The 16,248-nt window shown below is 38.4% G+C and overlaps 1 protein-coding gene and 1 pseudogene across 2 annotated transcripts; one reads left to right on the top strand and one right to left on the bottom strand.

Annotated features, from left to right (window-relative positions):
* Positions 1-4,322: 4,322 nt before the first annotated feature.
* LOC147491194 (anthocyanidin 3-O-glucoside 2''-O-glucosyltransferase-like) lies at positions 4,323-6,403 on the bottom strand (annotated as a pseudogene). The gene has a single exon (XR_015199393.1). The product of XR_015199393.1 is annotated as an anthocyanidin 3-O-glucoside 2''-O-glucosyltransferase-like (transcript).
* An 8,132-nt stretch (positions 6,404-14,535) lies between these two features.
* Positions 14,536-15,652, top strand: LOC147491193 (uncharacterized). Its single transcript, XM_086567200.1, has 2 exons — positions 14,536-14,679; positions 15,035-15,652. The coding sequence occupies exons 1-2, from the start codon at positions 14,536-14,538 to the stop codon at positions 15,650-15,652; spliced, it is 762 nt and encodes a 253-aa protein (XP_086423326.1).
* Positions 15,653-16,248: the final 596 nt, after the last annotated feature.

Genomic DNA, 16,248 nt, shown 5'->3' with positions numbered 1-16,248 from the left:
TTCAATGGGACTGCTATTATATAATAAGCTCTTGGGAAATCGATTAAGAGATGCAGTCTTGGCTCAGTCAATCAATCACTACTATTAAAAAAAAATCCATGATACCATAAGGAAAAATCCATGATACCTCATTGAGCTCTGAAAGCGATGCATAAAACATAGCAGAGCCGATCTTAAGTTGTTATCTTGCCAAGTAGTCTCTTCGCCACTTGTAGTGGGTGGGAGGGAAAGGACTGAGTGGGTAGCAAGGATTGGAGACTGATTAATCCTTCCATGGCCCAAGTTTGGCTAATACGAAAAATTGTGAATAATTGATTAGGAAAATTAAAAAAACTTGCCTGACTTGACTTATACCGATTTAGGCTTTTCCGAGCGCGATTAATGGAGAAGGAGGCTACTCGTGCACTTTTTGTATTTTTTGGGTTTAGTTTTTTTTTCTTCGTTGTTTCTTGTTTGTGAGTATTGGTTATTTCTTCCATTATGTAGGCTTTGGTGGGTTTAGATTAATCTTTGGATGGGTTTTAGAATAGAGGAATTTAGTGTTTTGTGTTGAAAGTTTGATTTTCCTTTTTTCTCTCCTTTTTTATTTTCCTTTTTTCTCTCCTTGTTTCCCGTGAGTAATTTTTTCCTTTCCAGATTTCGCATGAGTAAAGTGGGTACTTAAAATTTGCTTACGTAGACAGCCTCATAGAGCTTGAAAAGGGACTACTATTATATATATATATATAAAGAATAATTATAAGATATTGTTCAAATTGGACTATCTCAAGACTAAATTTGAACAAGATTTTTACATCTATATAAAGATGATCGATTGCATAATACATCGTACAATTTATTACCAATTACCAAAAAAAAAATTATTACCAGTGTTAGTCATGGGGTTGAACAATCTATTGTTGATTCAATTGCTATCATTATGTATAAACTAGAATATAATAAAGGTTTGTAAAAGAGATCGAGTGAATATTTGAGTGGTCAGTTTATCCAATTAGAGAGTTTTAATTTTCAAAGAGACGGTGGTGAGCTTATGTTAATGGGAGAAGTGGAAGAATAGAGGGGTATAATATATAATATAATTTTTTAAAGGTGAGTTTATAGACGTAACAAGGGGAGAATATTAGCTGGCAACTAGCAAAGTCGATAAAACCTTTGGGTGATGATACCAGAGGTATGGGGATCGAACCTCGCCAGCATCAAAGGGTTACTAATCTTATTTAAAACAGGCTTACTAATCAATATATATATATAACAGCCTGGCTCCTAACATGATCTTAAATAAGGACCAAATCTAAACAACCACAATTTCACCTACAAAATGATTTAAAACCTAATCTTTTATACATATGATCTATTAACCATAAAGAACATTTCTACAAAAATTCAGCTCGTTTGACAATTTTTAACATTGGCAAAGGATGATTGCAAAATATAGACATTTATGGATTGTTAGATATTTTTAAAAAATGGACAACAATTTTTATCTAAGTTAGAGGATATCAAACGAGTTGAATTTTTGTAGAGATGTTCTTTATGGCTAGTAGATCATATGCACAAAAGATTATATTTTAAATCATTTTGTAGGTAAAGTTGTGGTTGTTTTAGATTTGGTCCTTATTTAAGGTCCTTTTAGGAGCCGGGCTGTATATATATAGTCATTCTCTAAAAAGTAGCTACTTAAGTTAATTTAAAATATGTACGTAAGTATAACTTCACCTAGAAAATGAATTCAACCATAATTTTTTGTAGATATGCTATAATCAACATTAAGATCATCTCCACAAAATTTCAGCTAATTTGGAAACTTCTAACATTGGAAAAAAATGATTGCAAAAACTCGACATTTCTTGACCATTAGATTTCTTTTTAAAGATAACAACAATTTTTATCTATGTTAGAAGTTTTCAAATTAGTTGAAATTTTGTGGAGATAATCTTTATGATGAGTGTTTCATAACCACAAAACATTAGGGTTGAATTCATTTTCTAGGTGAAGTTTTACTTACGTACTTATTTTAAGTTAATTTAAGTAGCTACTTTTAAGAAAAGATTGTGTATATATATATATATATATATATATATATATATATATATATATATATATATATATATAAAACTAGTTTAATGATGCATGTTTCAATGTGTTCTCTAATTACTAACAATTTTGGCATAAAATTAGATAACCCCAATTCATAATTCACTAATTACAAATGATTCAACATAACATACAAACACCTCAATTCATGATTAATTAAAAATTAGATAATACCTCTCAAAAAGTTTAAACCTTCCGTCGGCTATCGATGAAACTTGTCAACGTGGGTTGATTACTGAAATAAGATAACAAATCAAACTATTAGCAACACCAATCAACTCGGTATATACACAACTCTCTCTCTTTCTCTTCATCTCTATCTCTTTTATGTATTTATTTTTTTCCAATCGTTTAAAGCCATCACTGCAAATTTGAAGTAAAACACTGAAAAGCCAAATTCACAAATAATCATCAGGCGACTAAGTTGGAGTTTGACTTCGTACAAGAAAATACAATTTTAGAATTAAATATGAAAAGATGAATAAATTTGACGAGCTTGAGATGTTCACGTTGTTTGGCTAAATCTATTCACTCTGAACACCCAGTACACAAAAAAGAAAGAAAAAACAATTGAAGTAAAATTGAAATAAAGATGAAATAACTGAGACTGAAACGAAAGTGAAAAAAAAATACTTATAGAGTATGCCTTCATTTCAAAAACTTTTTGTTATAAAAAAGAAAAACAAAATAATTCAAAAGACATAATTTTTTTTGTTAAAAATAAAGATGAAATGAGAAGATGGGGTTTTTTAAAAAGGAAAAGGTGAGTACCTACGATAAAACCTTTTGACTTGTTTTGAGATGGAAGGAAGGAAATTTTTTTGATGGGGTCGGTGGTGTAAATGTGGTGGCACGGTGATTGGAGGTGGTAGTGGGTGGTTGGAGGTGGTAGAAAGAGCGTTTGGATTAGAGAGAACAGTGGCTGGTGGCTGTGTTTTCTCTTTGGTTCTTAATTTGGAAAGGGGGAAAATGAGAAAAAATAGAGCGCGGCTGAAAATTAAGATTTTCGTTTTGAATGGGCTTAATTGATGTTGGTCCAGCTGAAAAAATACATAGCACTAAATCAACAAATGCTATGCCCAAAACATTTATAGCGTTTTTTTTTATAAGTGCTATTGAATGGATGCTGGTTATATTGATTGGGTTTATATTTGGTTTTGGAGTTTTCAAGCATGGGTTTGATAAGATAAAGAACACGGTGTATTATGATGTTGATCCTTATATTCCAGGAAGGTCGTTCATTGGTTACAGTCCACCCCCTCCATTCTAAGTTTCTTTTGTCTAGTATTAAATCATTATTTGATTTTTTTTTATGTAAAACAATTTCTTAATATGATATAATTAGTACTTTTTACTATGTGTTAAGGGATTTGTGATGGATGATTGTGTCTGATTTTATTTATTCATTTATAGTCATTTGAAACGAAAAACATGTTTTTCTTGTTGGGTAGCTGTTATGGCCATTTATTTTTTAGCTCGCAACACTAGGCACATAAGCCCGGGTGTTGGAACTGACCCATTGGGGGGAAGGCTTTGCGAATGAGTATTCCCTGATAGCTAGATGCATAAGTTGATGGTGGAACTAGGGCTGTCAATGGATCGGTTTAGGTCGGGTTCTGGAAAATCCGAACTCAAACCGATAAGAAAGTTAGGAACCCGAAACCAAACCAAACCGATAAGAAAATTGAGAATTCGAAATCGAACCGAACCGATAAAAAATATTGCAAACCAAATCCAACCGACCCGAACCGAAAACTATAAAATCAATTAAATCTTAAATTAAATCAATTAATTTCAATCACATAATTGATAAACATATACAAAAGTAATCATAAATATTACTAAAATGTCATCTTATCGGTTCGGGTTCATATCGGTTCGGTAGAAGGCAAACTTGAAACCAAACTAATATCTTATCGGTTCGGTTTGGTTTCGAGTCGGTAGAAAATAAATCAAATTATTCCAACCCAAACCATTTTTTATCGGTTTGATTCGGATCGATTATCGGATTATCGAAACCCATTGACAGCCCTCAGTGGAACTGGCCCACAGACAGGGGAAGGCCGAAGGCTTCCAAAGCTAGTCGCTAGATTTAAAATTAGGGTACGTGGTGTAGAGTGCAATCTAAAATTAGAGCTACCCACCATAACTCGGTGCTGCATTTTAACATACCACATGAATAAGAATGTGAATGCTGGTAGTGGCAGTACTTGATTAACTCGCTCCTCGGTGAAAATTGTGGTGCTTTGTAAAGGTGCTATCCAACATATATGATAGACAATTTAACATCAGGGAAAATACAATACTTGAGATGACTCCAATTGGATTATCGAAAAAAAATAATGAGATGACTCCAATAATCAAATACAAACATAACCACACCCATTCCAGAGCAACTTAGTAACACTGCCTGGCGTTGAAATCACTTGAGAACGGCTTGTAATTTGCTTATGAAAGTGTCAATGTAAGTTGACTCGAGGCTTTCAGTTAACAAGAAATCTTTCCATTTTCGATGGTTAGCTCTGATTTCTCCACCAACTTCACTACCTTCGTCCATCGCCAATTTCACTGCTTTCAACACACTTTCCCTTGTAAACCACCCATCCTCTTTCCTCCTTTCTACATCTACAGCAACCTTTAGCTCTCTAGTCACGAATTTGGTATTTGCAAACTGATCCCCATGGTGGGGTACCAAAACTATTTGGCAAGTGTTCATCAAAGATTCCCACATAGACCCAGGCCCACAAAACAAAACACCCTACTGAAGGGTGTTTTAAGATGAGTTGTTGCTGAACCCAATCCCCATGAACAACTCCTCTTCCCCTGACCCTCTCCTCAAACCCCTCAGGTAAAGCTTCCACCAGTGTCTCACACCCAAACGGAGGTTTCAATCTCACCAAGAATGGCAAGCCAGTATGCTCTAGTCCCAAAACTAACTCTTGAAACTGGTCCTTTTGTAAGACGCACTCACTTCCGAATGCACAATACACAACTGAGCCCTCTTTAAAACCACCCAACCACTTGGCCCATTTTTCTTCCAACGGCGAATTACTTGAAGGATCAGGCAAAATTGGTCCTGTTAGCAAAATTGGCTTATTGTACTGGTTCTCTATGTAATCACAAAAAGGGCCTTCAAGTTCACTGCAAGTTATGAAACAATGTGCCAGAGATTCTGTCATAGAGGTGATAATTCTATGAAAGAACGAAATCCCACCATGAAACTCGGTTGAAAAAAAATCTTTGGCATCTCTCAACTCAAAAGGAAGATAATTAAAAGGTGAAGCGCTTGGATAACCTGGTGGCGGTTCAATCAAATCAAGTTCAGTGAAGTGCTGTCCCTTTTCAAGTTTCCTTGATGGAACAAGAAAATAAGCACTTGAAACAGCACTAATTATAGAAAAGAAAATACATTTTATCCCAAGTGGGACAGCCAAAGCTGGAAGCCAATAAGCAAAATCAAAGAAAACTGCATCAGGTTTTAGCTTGTGAAGAGCAATCTCAACTTGGCCTTTTAAGATATCAAATGCTACTGCGAGAAGTGATGCTTTCTGTATAGGTACATCGGACATGGTTTCAGCACCAGGAGGAAGACCATCAACTTTAGGAACGGTTAGTGGAATGAACTGAATGAGATGGGGATGAAGATTTAGATGGTTGAACTTGTTCTGTGTGTTCTTGGGAATGAGGAAGGTGACTCTGTGGCCTCTTTCATCTAACTTGTTTGAGACGTGGAGAAATGGAGTGATATGTCCTATGGCAAACCAAGGGAACATAGCTACATGATATGTGGGTTGTGTAGACATTTTCAATAGATTTAGCTACGGCAATACAACACTTGTTTTGAATTCGTGATTGTAAGCTTACTTATACAGAGAAGATATCTCGTTATTAGCGCCACAACTTCAGCAATAAATCCTCCAAGTCCTTTCCCTGCAACCAGTAAAAATTCCCCATGTGCATCTCTGAAAGCTGGTATTTAACACTACTAATTTCATATAATTGAGGGTAGGTGGTGTTGGTGGTTAGATGTTTTCATGAGTTAAAGAGTTGTCAGGAGCAGTCCTAGTCGATGGTTTGTCTTTTCTTTTTAAGTAAGTTTACAATCACGAATTCAAAATAAGTGTTGCATTGTCGTAGATAAATCTAGCGAAAATTTCTACACAGCCGGTTGGTTACGTCAAAATGGATTGAAATTTCGTATTCTATTGAAATTTCAGTAATTTGTTTGAGACGTAGAGAAATGGATTGATATTAGGGGTGTTCATGGGTCGGTTCTTATCAGTTTCGGTTCTAGGTCTATTTTTAGTAGTTCTTATCTAGTTCGGTTTTTTCGGGTTTTTTCTTATATTTTGAAAACCCGGACCCATACCTATTAATTAAGTTGGTTTCGGTTTCTATTTCGATTTCTTATCGGATTATATATTTTTATTGCTAAAATTATTATTTTTAGTTATATAAAAGATATAAAAGTTGGTTTGACTGGCACTATAACACTTGTCATCAATATTTTTGTCCTCTCATAAAAAGTAATGGTTCTAAATTCAATAATAATATTTGAAAGTTATCTAAAAATTTTAAATACATTATCATACATTATACAAATGTATATATTTTAAATCGAATATATGTATATTATACTATACTTAATGCGTCATATATAGAATAAATACCACATGTATAACAATTGTTAGTTAGCATTACACGTATTTGTTATCTAATATATATACATGTAATATATCAAGTATGTACACGTTTATGCATTAGTTAATATAGACAGTGCATTAGTTAATTCATAGTATACGACTATACATATAGACGTAGACACGTAAACATTATTATTAATATTTATAATACACATATTTAATGTAATATTATAAAATATGTATTTAATAATACACATTCATTATTATGCTAAATGTTATATATATTTAGTATAATTTTAATTTACACCTAACAAATATAGACTATATATAATAATAATGTTTGGGTTTGTCTTTATTTAGTGTAATATAATACTAAATTTTATATATCAAAATCAAACTAATCGGTTTCGGTTTCGGTTCGGATACTTATCGGTTTTTTACTATTTGGTTCTAACGGTTTCGATTTTTTATCAGGTCGGTTCTTGAAGACCCACTTTAAATGGGTCTAACATTTTAGGACCCAAACCTACTATAAATGGTTTTGGTTCGGGTTCGAGTTCGGATAATTGGGTACCCATACACACCCCTAATTGATATGTCCTATGGCAAACCAAGGGAATATAGCTACATGATATGTGGGTTGTATAGACAATTTCAATAGATTTAGCTACGGCAATACAACACTTGTTTTGAATTCGTGATTATAAGCTTACTTATACAGAGAAGATATCTCGTTATTAGCGCTACAACTTCCGCAATAAATCCTCAAAGTCCTTTCCCTGCAACCAGGTATTTAACACTACTAACTTCATATAATTGAGGGTAGGTGGTGTTGGTGGTTAGATGTTTTCACGAGTTAAAGAGTTGTCAGGAGCAAGGCCCAAAATATCGATATCGATCAATATATCGGTCTACCCAAAAACCGATATATATCGGATATATAAGATATATCTATTTTTTTGGTGACCATTCCAAACTATTTAAAATATCGGAAATATCGGAACATATAATATCATAAATATCATAAATATATCGAAAATATATTAGAAATATCGGATTTATATTAAAAAAATGGTCAAAAAATCAACCGATATATATTGTAAATATCGGATATATCGAGTATATCGGCGATATAAAGTTTTATATCGGAAATTTCGATATATATCGGAAAAAAAAATTCTATATTCGGTGGATATATGTCGGAAATATTGATGTCGGTGTACCAAATACCGATATATATCGGCGATATATCAGATATATCGGCGATATTTTGGTCCATAGTCAGGAGCAGTGCTAGTTGATGGTTTGTCTTCTCTTTTTAAGTAAGTTTACAATCACGAATTCAAAATAAGTGTTGCATTGTCGTAGATAAATCTAGCGAAAATTTCTACACAGCCGGTTGGTTATATCAAAATGGATTGAAATTTCGTATTCTATTGAAATTTCAGCTAACTTGTTTGAGACGTGGAGAAATGGATTGATATTAGGGGTGCTCATGGGTCGGTTCTTATTAGTTTCGGTTCTGGGTCTATTTTTAGCGGTTCTTATCGGGTTCGGTTTTTTCGGGTTTTTTCTTATATTTTGAAAACCGGACCCATACCTATTAATTAAATCGGTTTCGGTTCCGGTTCCGGTTTCAATTCCTTATCGGGTTATATATTTTTTATTGCTAAAATTATTATTTTTAGTTATATAACCGATATAAAAGTTTGTTTACAACAACTATAACACTTGTCATCAATATTTTTGTCCTCTCATAAGAAGTAATGGTCCTAAATTCAATAATAATATTTGAAAGTTATCTAAAAAATTTAAATACATTCTCATACATTATACGAATGTATATATTTTAATACGAACATATATATATTATACTATACGTAATGCATCATATATAGAATAAATACCACATGTACAACAATTGTTAGTTAGCATTGCACGTATTCGTTATCTAATATATATACATGTAATATATCAAGCACGCACACGTTCATGCATTAGTTAATATAGACAGTGCATTAGTTAATTCATAGTATACAACTATACATATAGACGTAGACACGTAAACATTATTATTAATATTTATAATACACATATTTAATGTAATATTATAAAATATGTATTTAATAACACACATTTATTATTATGCTAAATGTTATATATATTTAATATAATTTTAATTTACACCTAACAAATATAGATTATATATAATAATAATGTTTGGGTTTGTCTTTATTTAGTGTAATATAATACTAAATTTTATATATCAAAATCAAACTAATCGGTTCCAGTTTCGTTCGGATACCCATCGGTTTTATTATTTTTGGTTCTAACGGTTTCGGTTCTTTATCGGGTCGGTTCTTGAAGACCCATTTTAAATGGATCTAACATTTTAAGACCCAGACCCGCTATAAATAGTTTCGGTTTGGGTTTGGGTTCGGATTCGGGTAATTGGGTACCATGCACACCCCTAATTGATATGTCCTTTGGCAAACCAAGGGAACATAGCTACATGATATGTGGGCTGTGTAGACATTTTCACTAGATTTAGCTACGGCAATGCAACACTTATTTTGAATTCGTGATTGTAAACTTACTTAAAAAGAGAAGATATCTCGTTATTAGCATTACAACTTCCTCAATAAATCTTCAATAGGATATATTACGAGATTTCATAGTCCTATCCCTGCAACCAGTAAAAATTCCCCATGTCCATATCTGAAAGCTGGTATTTAACACTACTAAGAGCATCATCAAAACGCATTGTTATAATCCATTTCCAATGTGACAGTTGACAATTTATTTGGCAATTTTCGCCACCAACGCATTGTAAAAATATCGTTTTTATTTTAACAATTGTCAAATCTGAAACCAAATTCGTCAAGAATATAGAAAAGACTCGCACGGGACAAGTTTTGTCGTCCAACATTTTTTCCTTTTTTTTAATAAAAAATTAAAACTTCTCGATTTTGCATGTGGGTCCCAAAATGTTGGACGGGACAAGTTTTGCCGTCCATAACTTTTTCAATTTTTTTTAATAAAAAATTAAAATTAACAAATTAAAACGGGCTATATTTTTTTGGGCCCAAAATGTTGGACGGGACAACTATTCCCGTTAGCAAAAATGCGTTGGTATTTGACACAAAAATAGCAATTTTGATCGACAAAAAAAGCTGATGTATCACTGTAGTGGTAGGATCTAGGAGGTGACAGATCAATGGTGAAGTGAACTTGGGGTTACATATACTGCGAAGGTGCGGTGCACAGGATCGATCCGTGAACCCTAAGTTACTGTACGACACCCTACACGTGGAGATAGGCATACCGCGAGATCAAGGGACATATGGAGGGCTCGGGAAAAAGAGAGGGAGAAGTATAAAAAGAGAGAAGGGAAAAGAGAAAGAGGAGGGCATTGTGAAAAGGGGGCTAGACCTAGATAGAGAGAGAAAAGAGAGGGAGAGAAAGAAAAGAGAGAAATATTAGAGTGTGAGACATAACATTTGGCACCGTCTGTGGGAACCGACAAGAACAAAAGCAGCATGAAAAGAGCCGTAGGAAAGAAAGGAGTAGGCCGACTGCGAAAGGTGGTGGCGCAGGAGATGGAGGCGGAAGTTGTAAGTAGCGAAAGGGGAGATCAGCGAGAAGAAACAGACACAGGAACGGCCGCGGAGGAGACACGGCTAATGTAGGAAGAAATCGCAAGATTGAGAGAGGAGAATGATGCACTAAGGAAAGAAAGAGAAACGGCAGAGGAGGAAGGGAGAGCGGAAGCAAGTGAGGAGTTTGACAATGAAGAAGAGGGTCCGGATCTCGTAGAAAATCCAGTAGCGGGCCTTACAATGGAGTAAGTATAAGAAATGATAAACAACGACCGAGAGGCGAATCTTCAACAGGTGAAGACCCAAACGGGCGTGGCCAGTCAAGTGGTGGTTGGGCTGAACCGCAACCCGCTGGCGGATGCGATATGGGCTTCGGAGGTGCCAAAATGGTTCAATCAGCCAAGGTTTGAAAGATACGATGGTACAGGAGACCCAGCAGATCACATTCATCATTTTAGACAACAGATGCCTCTCTAGCAAAAGTCACGGTATGATGGGATGCGATGCATGATGTTCCCAGCCAGCTTGAAAGGGGGAGCTTCGGACTGGTATTATCGGTTGCCTTTGAAGAGTATAACCAATTTTCAAAAGTTGGAGCAGGCGTTTATAGATCATTTTATACATCAAAAGAGGCGGGTTGTGGACATCGCGGCCTTGTTCAATGTTAGACAAAGGTCTGCGGAATCTATCAGGGAGTATCTGTGCCGCTTCAAGGCCGAGACATTGAAGGTGGAGAATTTGGATGAAAGGACGGCAGTGATAGCGTTCAAAAGAGGTCTCGGCGGGAACAAAATCCATCGGTCCGGTCGTAAAGAATGAATGAGATTGCGACCTTGCACAAGTTAGATCCGCGGGTAAAGAAGTACATTAAATACGAGGACACAATGCAGAAGGATTCTAAGAGGTCAACGAAGGATGTGTCATTTGTGGAGAAAGAAGGGGATCGCATAAAGACGGAGTCGGCGGATAGAGGCAATGGAAGGTATCGCGGACAGCCATTGCATCCGGAAAGGAGTAGAGAGATAGCACGAAGGGAACAGAGGGAAAGGAAGCCATACCGCGAGCTTGAACATACGCCTTTAAACAGGCCGTTGAGTGAGATATTGTCGTTGATCAAGAACGTGCAGGGGTACAAGGGACCGCGAAGCGTCCCTACCGAGATGCCGAATAAGCCATACTATGCGTACCACCAGATGCAAAATCATGAAACTAATGATTGTTATGCGTTGAAATGGTTGGTCCAGAGGTTGATAGAGAAGGGAATGATGAGAGAATTTATAGCAAAGGCCCCGAATGAGGAGCAGATGCCAACTCTAGGGAGAATATTAGGAACCATTAATGTTATTTTTAGTGGAGAAGTTCTGAGTCATAACGCCCACAGAGATAAGGTAAGAAGGACAGCAAGTATTCAGCAGATCAATGAGGCAACCAGAGGACCGCGATCTAGTTCAGGGACAATGGACGGGGAAGATAGGATTGTATTTTCTAGTGTGGACCTCTGAGCCATTGATACTCATCATGAAGATGTGTTGGTCATTACTGTGGCAATGGGCAATTACATGGTCAAAAGAGTACTGATTGATTGTGGCAGTGCGGTAGACTTGCTGTTTAAGGGAGCTTTGGATGAAATGAGGATCGACCCGGGGTAACTCAGGCCGCCACAGTCCAATTTGTATGGGTTTAATGGGAGTGTCATGGAGCCTATGGGAGAGCTTTTGTTACCAGTGATGACAGGGCCTGTAACTGTTTTCTCTCGATTTATGGTGGTCGATTCCAACTCCCAATATAACGCGATCCTAGGAAGGAGGTGGATCCATGAAATGAAAGCGGTGCCTTCGACCTATTACCAAGTTATTCGATTCCCCACCTCAACGGGAATGTATGAAGTCCGCGGAGATCAGGTGGCATCTAAGAATAGTCATCAGGATATCGTTAAAAGGATGGTCCGCGACCTGGAGGAGAATCATTGAACCCCAGGAAGAGACAAACATAGCAATTACAGTGCGGGGCCGTGGTAGTAATGGGACCGAAGACTTTAGATGAGATCAAGGTAGTGAATCTGGGGGGTGAAGAAGAGAAATTTACATCAGTAGGGTCTAACTTGACGGAGGAATGGAAGAGTAAGTTAGTACAGTGTCTGTCAGAGAATAGGGATGTGTTTGCATGGGGGATAGAGGATATCACAGGGCTGGACCCTGATTTTGCATGTCACCGACTGCATATGAGGGAGGATGCAAAACCAGTAAGACAGAAGATGAGGAGTGTGAGGCCTAAGTATGCGAAAGAGATCCGGGAGGAGGTTGCTAGGCTGAAAGGAGCGGGAATCATCAGGGAGGTGGAATTCACAGACTGGCTATCCAATATAGTCGCGGTTCTAAAGAAAAATGGCAAGGTTCGAATGTGTGTTGATTTTACGGATGTAAACTTGAAGTGCCCCAAAGACAGTTATCATATGCCGCGAGTAGATAAGTCGGTGGATAGGACCGCGCAAAATGTTTTCATTTATGGATGCATCTATGGAATACAATTAGGTTGCGATGTATGGACCGGACCAGGAAAAGACGTCTTTCGTGGTGGAGGGGGGTACATACTGCTATACGAGAATGCCATTTGGATTAAAAAATGCAGGAGCCACCTTCCAACGATTGGGGGAGAAAATGTTCGAGAACAAAATTAATTTGAAAGAGAATCGAGATATACATAGACGATATGGTGGAGAAGAGCATGTCAGAGGAAGAGCACTTGGAAGGGCTAAGGAAGACATTCAGGATACTACGAGTGCATAATTTGAAACTCAATCCAGAGAAATGCATGTTCGGAGTCACCACGGGAAATTCCTGGGCTACATTGTGATGCAACGAGGGATAGAGGCTAATCCCGAACAGATAAGGTCCTTGGTGGAAATGTCATCCCCTCAGACGGTGAAAGAGGTGCAGCGATTGGCAGGAAGAGTCGCGACCCTAAACAGATTCATTTCAAAATCATCCGAATAAGTGTAGGCTACTGTATAGGTTGCTGAGAAACACCACAGATTTTGCATGGACATCAAAGTGCAAGAAAGCGTTTCAGGAGTTAAAAAGATATCTCGGAGAAGCGCCTTTGTTGTTGCGACCCGAACTAGGAGAGAAATTGTATTTGTATATGGGGGTTACAGAGTATGCGATCAACTCGGTCCTCATCCGTGTTGTGGATAAAATGGAAAAGCCAGTGTATTTCCAGAGTAAAACTTTGTTAGATGCGGAGACTAGGTACAACCGAGTGGAGAAGTATGCTCTGACATTAATATTCTCAGCCTTGAAGTTGAAACCATATTTCGAAACTCATGCAGTGATCGTGGTGACAAATTTGCCCCTCAAACAAGCTCTGAAAGCTGAAAAGTCTGGAAGAATGTTGAAATGGGTCGTGATGCTGAGTTCATATGAAATCCAATATCAAATTAGGACAGCGGAGAAAGCTCAAGCAGTGGCGGAGTTCTTGGCAGAGTTTCATGCAGAAGATCCCACTTGGGGGGGGGAGAGATGGTCCTGAACCTGAACGAGAAGAGGAACAGGACCACTTAAACCCGTGGGATGAGAGGAATGGTTGGAGGGTGTTCGCGGATGGATCGGAGACATATGTAGGCAGCGGAATAGGTGTGGTGCTGGTTATGCCGGAAAACAATAGGCTGGAACAAACAATGAAGTTGGGATTCATGGCAACAAATAATGAGTCGGAATATGAGGCGGTGATTGCGGGCTTGAGGATGGCTAAGGATTTGGGCGTAAAAGAACTTACCGTATACTCAGACTCGAATCTGGTAGAGCAAATGGCGGATTTGCAGCGAGATGTCCTAGAATGGCGAAATATTTGGAAGTCTTACATAGGTGGGCTGCGAAGTTCACACGGATCAGATTTGTACATTTGAACTGCGGGGAGAACCGTCATGCAGATGCTCTGGCCTATGTAGCCGCAGCCATGCCAAGATCGGAGGAGCGGATTATCAAAGTAAGGAGGTTGGACAGACCAAGTATCGAGGAACCTACGGAGATGCTGAATACCACGGAAGAGGATAGATGATGGATGGAGCCTATCAAGCAATTCTTGTCTGGGCATGAGGTGAGTGAGAAGAAAGAAAAGAAAAGACTAGAACAGGCTTCACAAAGGTATACACTGATGGGAGGGGAACTGTATATGAAGTATTTCAATGGGCCTTTACTGAAATGTCTGGGGCTGAGGCTGGCGCAAGAGGTGCTAGCGGAGTTACACGGGGGAGATTGTGGGAGCCATTCAGTAGGCAGGACAACGGCCCATCAACTATTAATGCAAGGATACTTTTGGCCTCACATGAAGAGAGACGCTGTGGAGTTTGCCAAAAAATGTGAGAAATGTCAGAGGTTTTCTCAGTTAATATTTGCCCCAGCTGAGCCGCTGCACAATGTGTCTAGTTCCCCTCCGTTCGCGATATGGGCCCTCGATATTGTAGGACCGCTGCCCATGGCCAGTGGTAAAAGGAGATTCATGTTGGCTGCTACCAATTATTTTACAAAATAGAATGAGGTCGTGCCGCTGCAGCAAGTAAAAGAGGTGCAAGTGGTCAAATTCCTGTGGGAGAACATAATATGCCGGTTCGGGCTGCCCTATGCTATTATCGCGGACAACGGAACCCAGTTCACAAGCTCTAAGGTGAAGGAGTTTTTACAAGCCTATCATGTGAAACAGGGATTCTCGACCCCATACAACCCCAAGGGCAATGGACATGCTGAATCCTCCAACAAAACCATACTTAACAATCTCAAGAGGAAGTTGGAGGATAAAAAAAGGGCGTGGGCCGACGAATTGAACCATGTGTCGTGGGCTTATCGAACTACACCACAGACAACCACTACCACTACACCACAGACAACCACTAGGGAGACTCCTTTTTCGTTGGCATATGACATAGAGGTAGTGATACCGTCAGAAATGGTGGCGGCTACCACCCGAACCAGAGCTGTCGAAGATGGGTCAAACTGGGGCATTCTGTCCAGGGATATGAATTTGGCCGAAGAAAGAAGGGACACCACGCGCATAAGGCTGGAAGAGTATCACCGCCACCTCCAAAGGCAGTATAACAAGAGGGTGAAGCTGCTGCGGAGATTCAAAGTGGGAGGCCTGGTGCTTCGCAGAGTGACCCCTAGCACCAAGAAAGCGAGTGAGGGGAAGTTGGGTCCAAATTGGGAGGGACCCTATGTTATGGTCGACGTTGAAGGGGCAGGCACATACAAGTTACAAACCATGGAAGGAAAATTAGTAGAGAGACCTTGGAATGTGAGATTGTTGAAAAAGTTTCACTATTGAATGTAATATGAAGTTGTCGTCAACTACATGAGCTATTTATAAATATATAAAACCATAGCACTTTTGGGTGGACAATGTTGCTTTGAGTTTTGATTTCGCTTCAGAGTGGAGGCAGCGAGGGGGATGAGCCCATCGCGGACGTAAGGTCCAAAGCGAACTAAGGGCAAGCTGAGTTGCCTGTTCGCGAAAGAGAGTCCCAAATCTCTATCAAGGACAAGACGAGTTGTCCCTCCTCGGACATGAGGTCTACAGCGAACTGGGGGCAAAAGTGGGTTGCCCTTTTCGCGGACATGAGGTCTGAGTTGAGCAGGGAGTACAGGGAACAAGGGGAGTTGCTCCCCCAAAAGAGGACAAATATGACCTAGGCAGGAGAGGGCTTGGAAGCCCACAAAACATATCTAGGATGGATACATGTGAGAGTTTGTCAAGAAAGAAAGATGAATCATTAATTGAGAGTAAAAAAATGGACACTCCTTAAACTTAGCAAAATAAACCATTGTTAATAGAGGATACACAGTAGCAAAATGAAGCAAAATTACAAGAGTCACAACAGTTAAACATCTTCGGCAACTACTGCATCCGCGGCGTCACTGATG

Source organism: Coptis chinensis, chromosome 6 (genome assembly GCF_015680905.1).
Source record: "Coptis chinensis isolate HL-2020 chromosome 6, ASM1568090v1, whole genome shotgun sequence".
Taxonomy (NCBI): domain Eukaryota; kingdom Viridiplantae; phylum Streptophyta; class Magnoliopsida; order Ranunculales; family Ranunculaceae; genus Coptis; species Coptis chinensis.
Note: the sequence above shows the minus strand (reverse complement) of the source record. Positions and strands in the feature narration are given on the sequence as shown.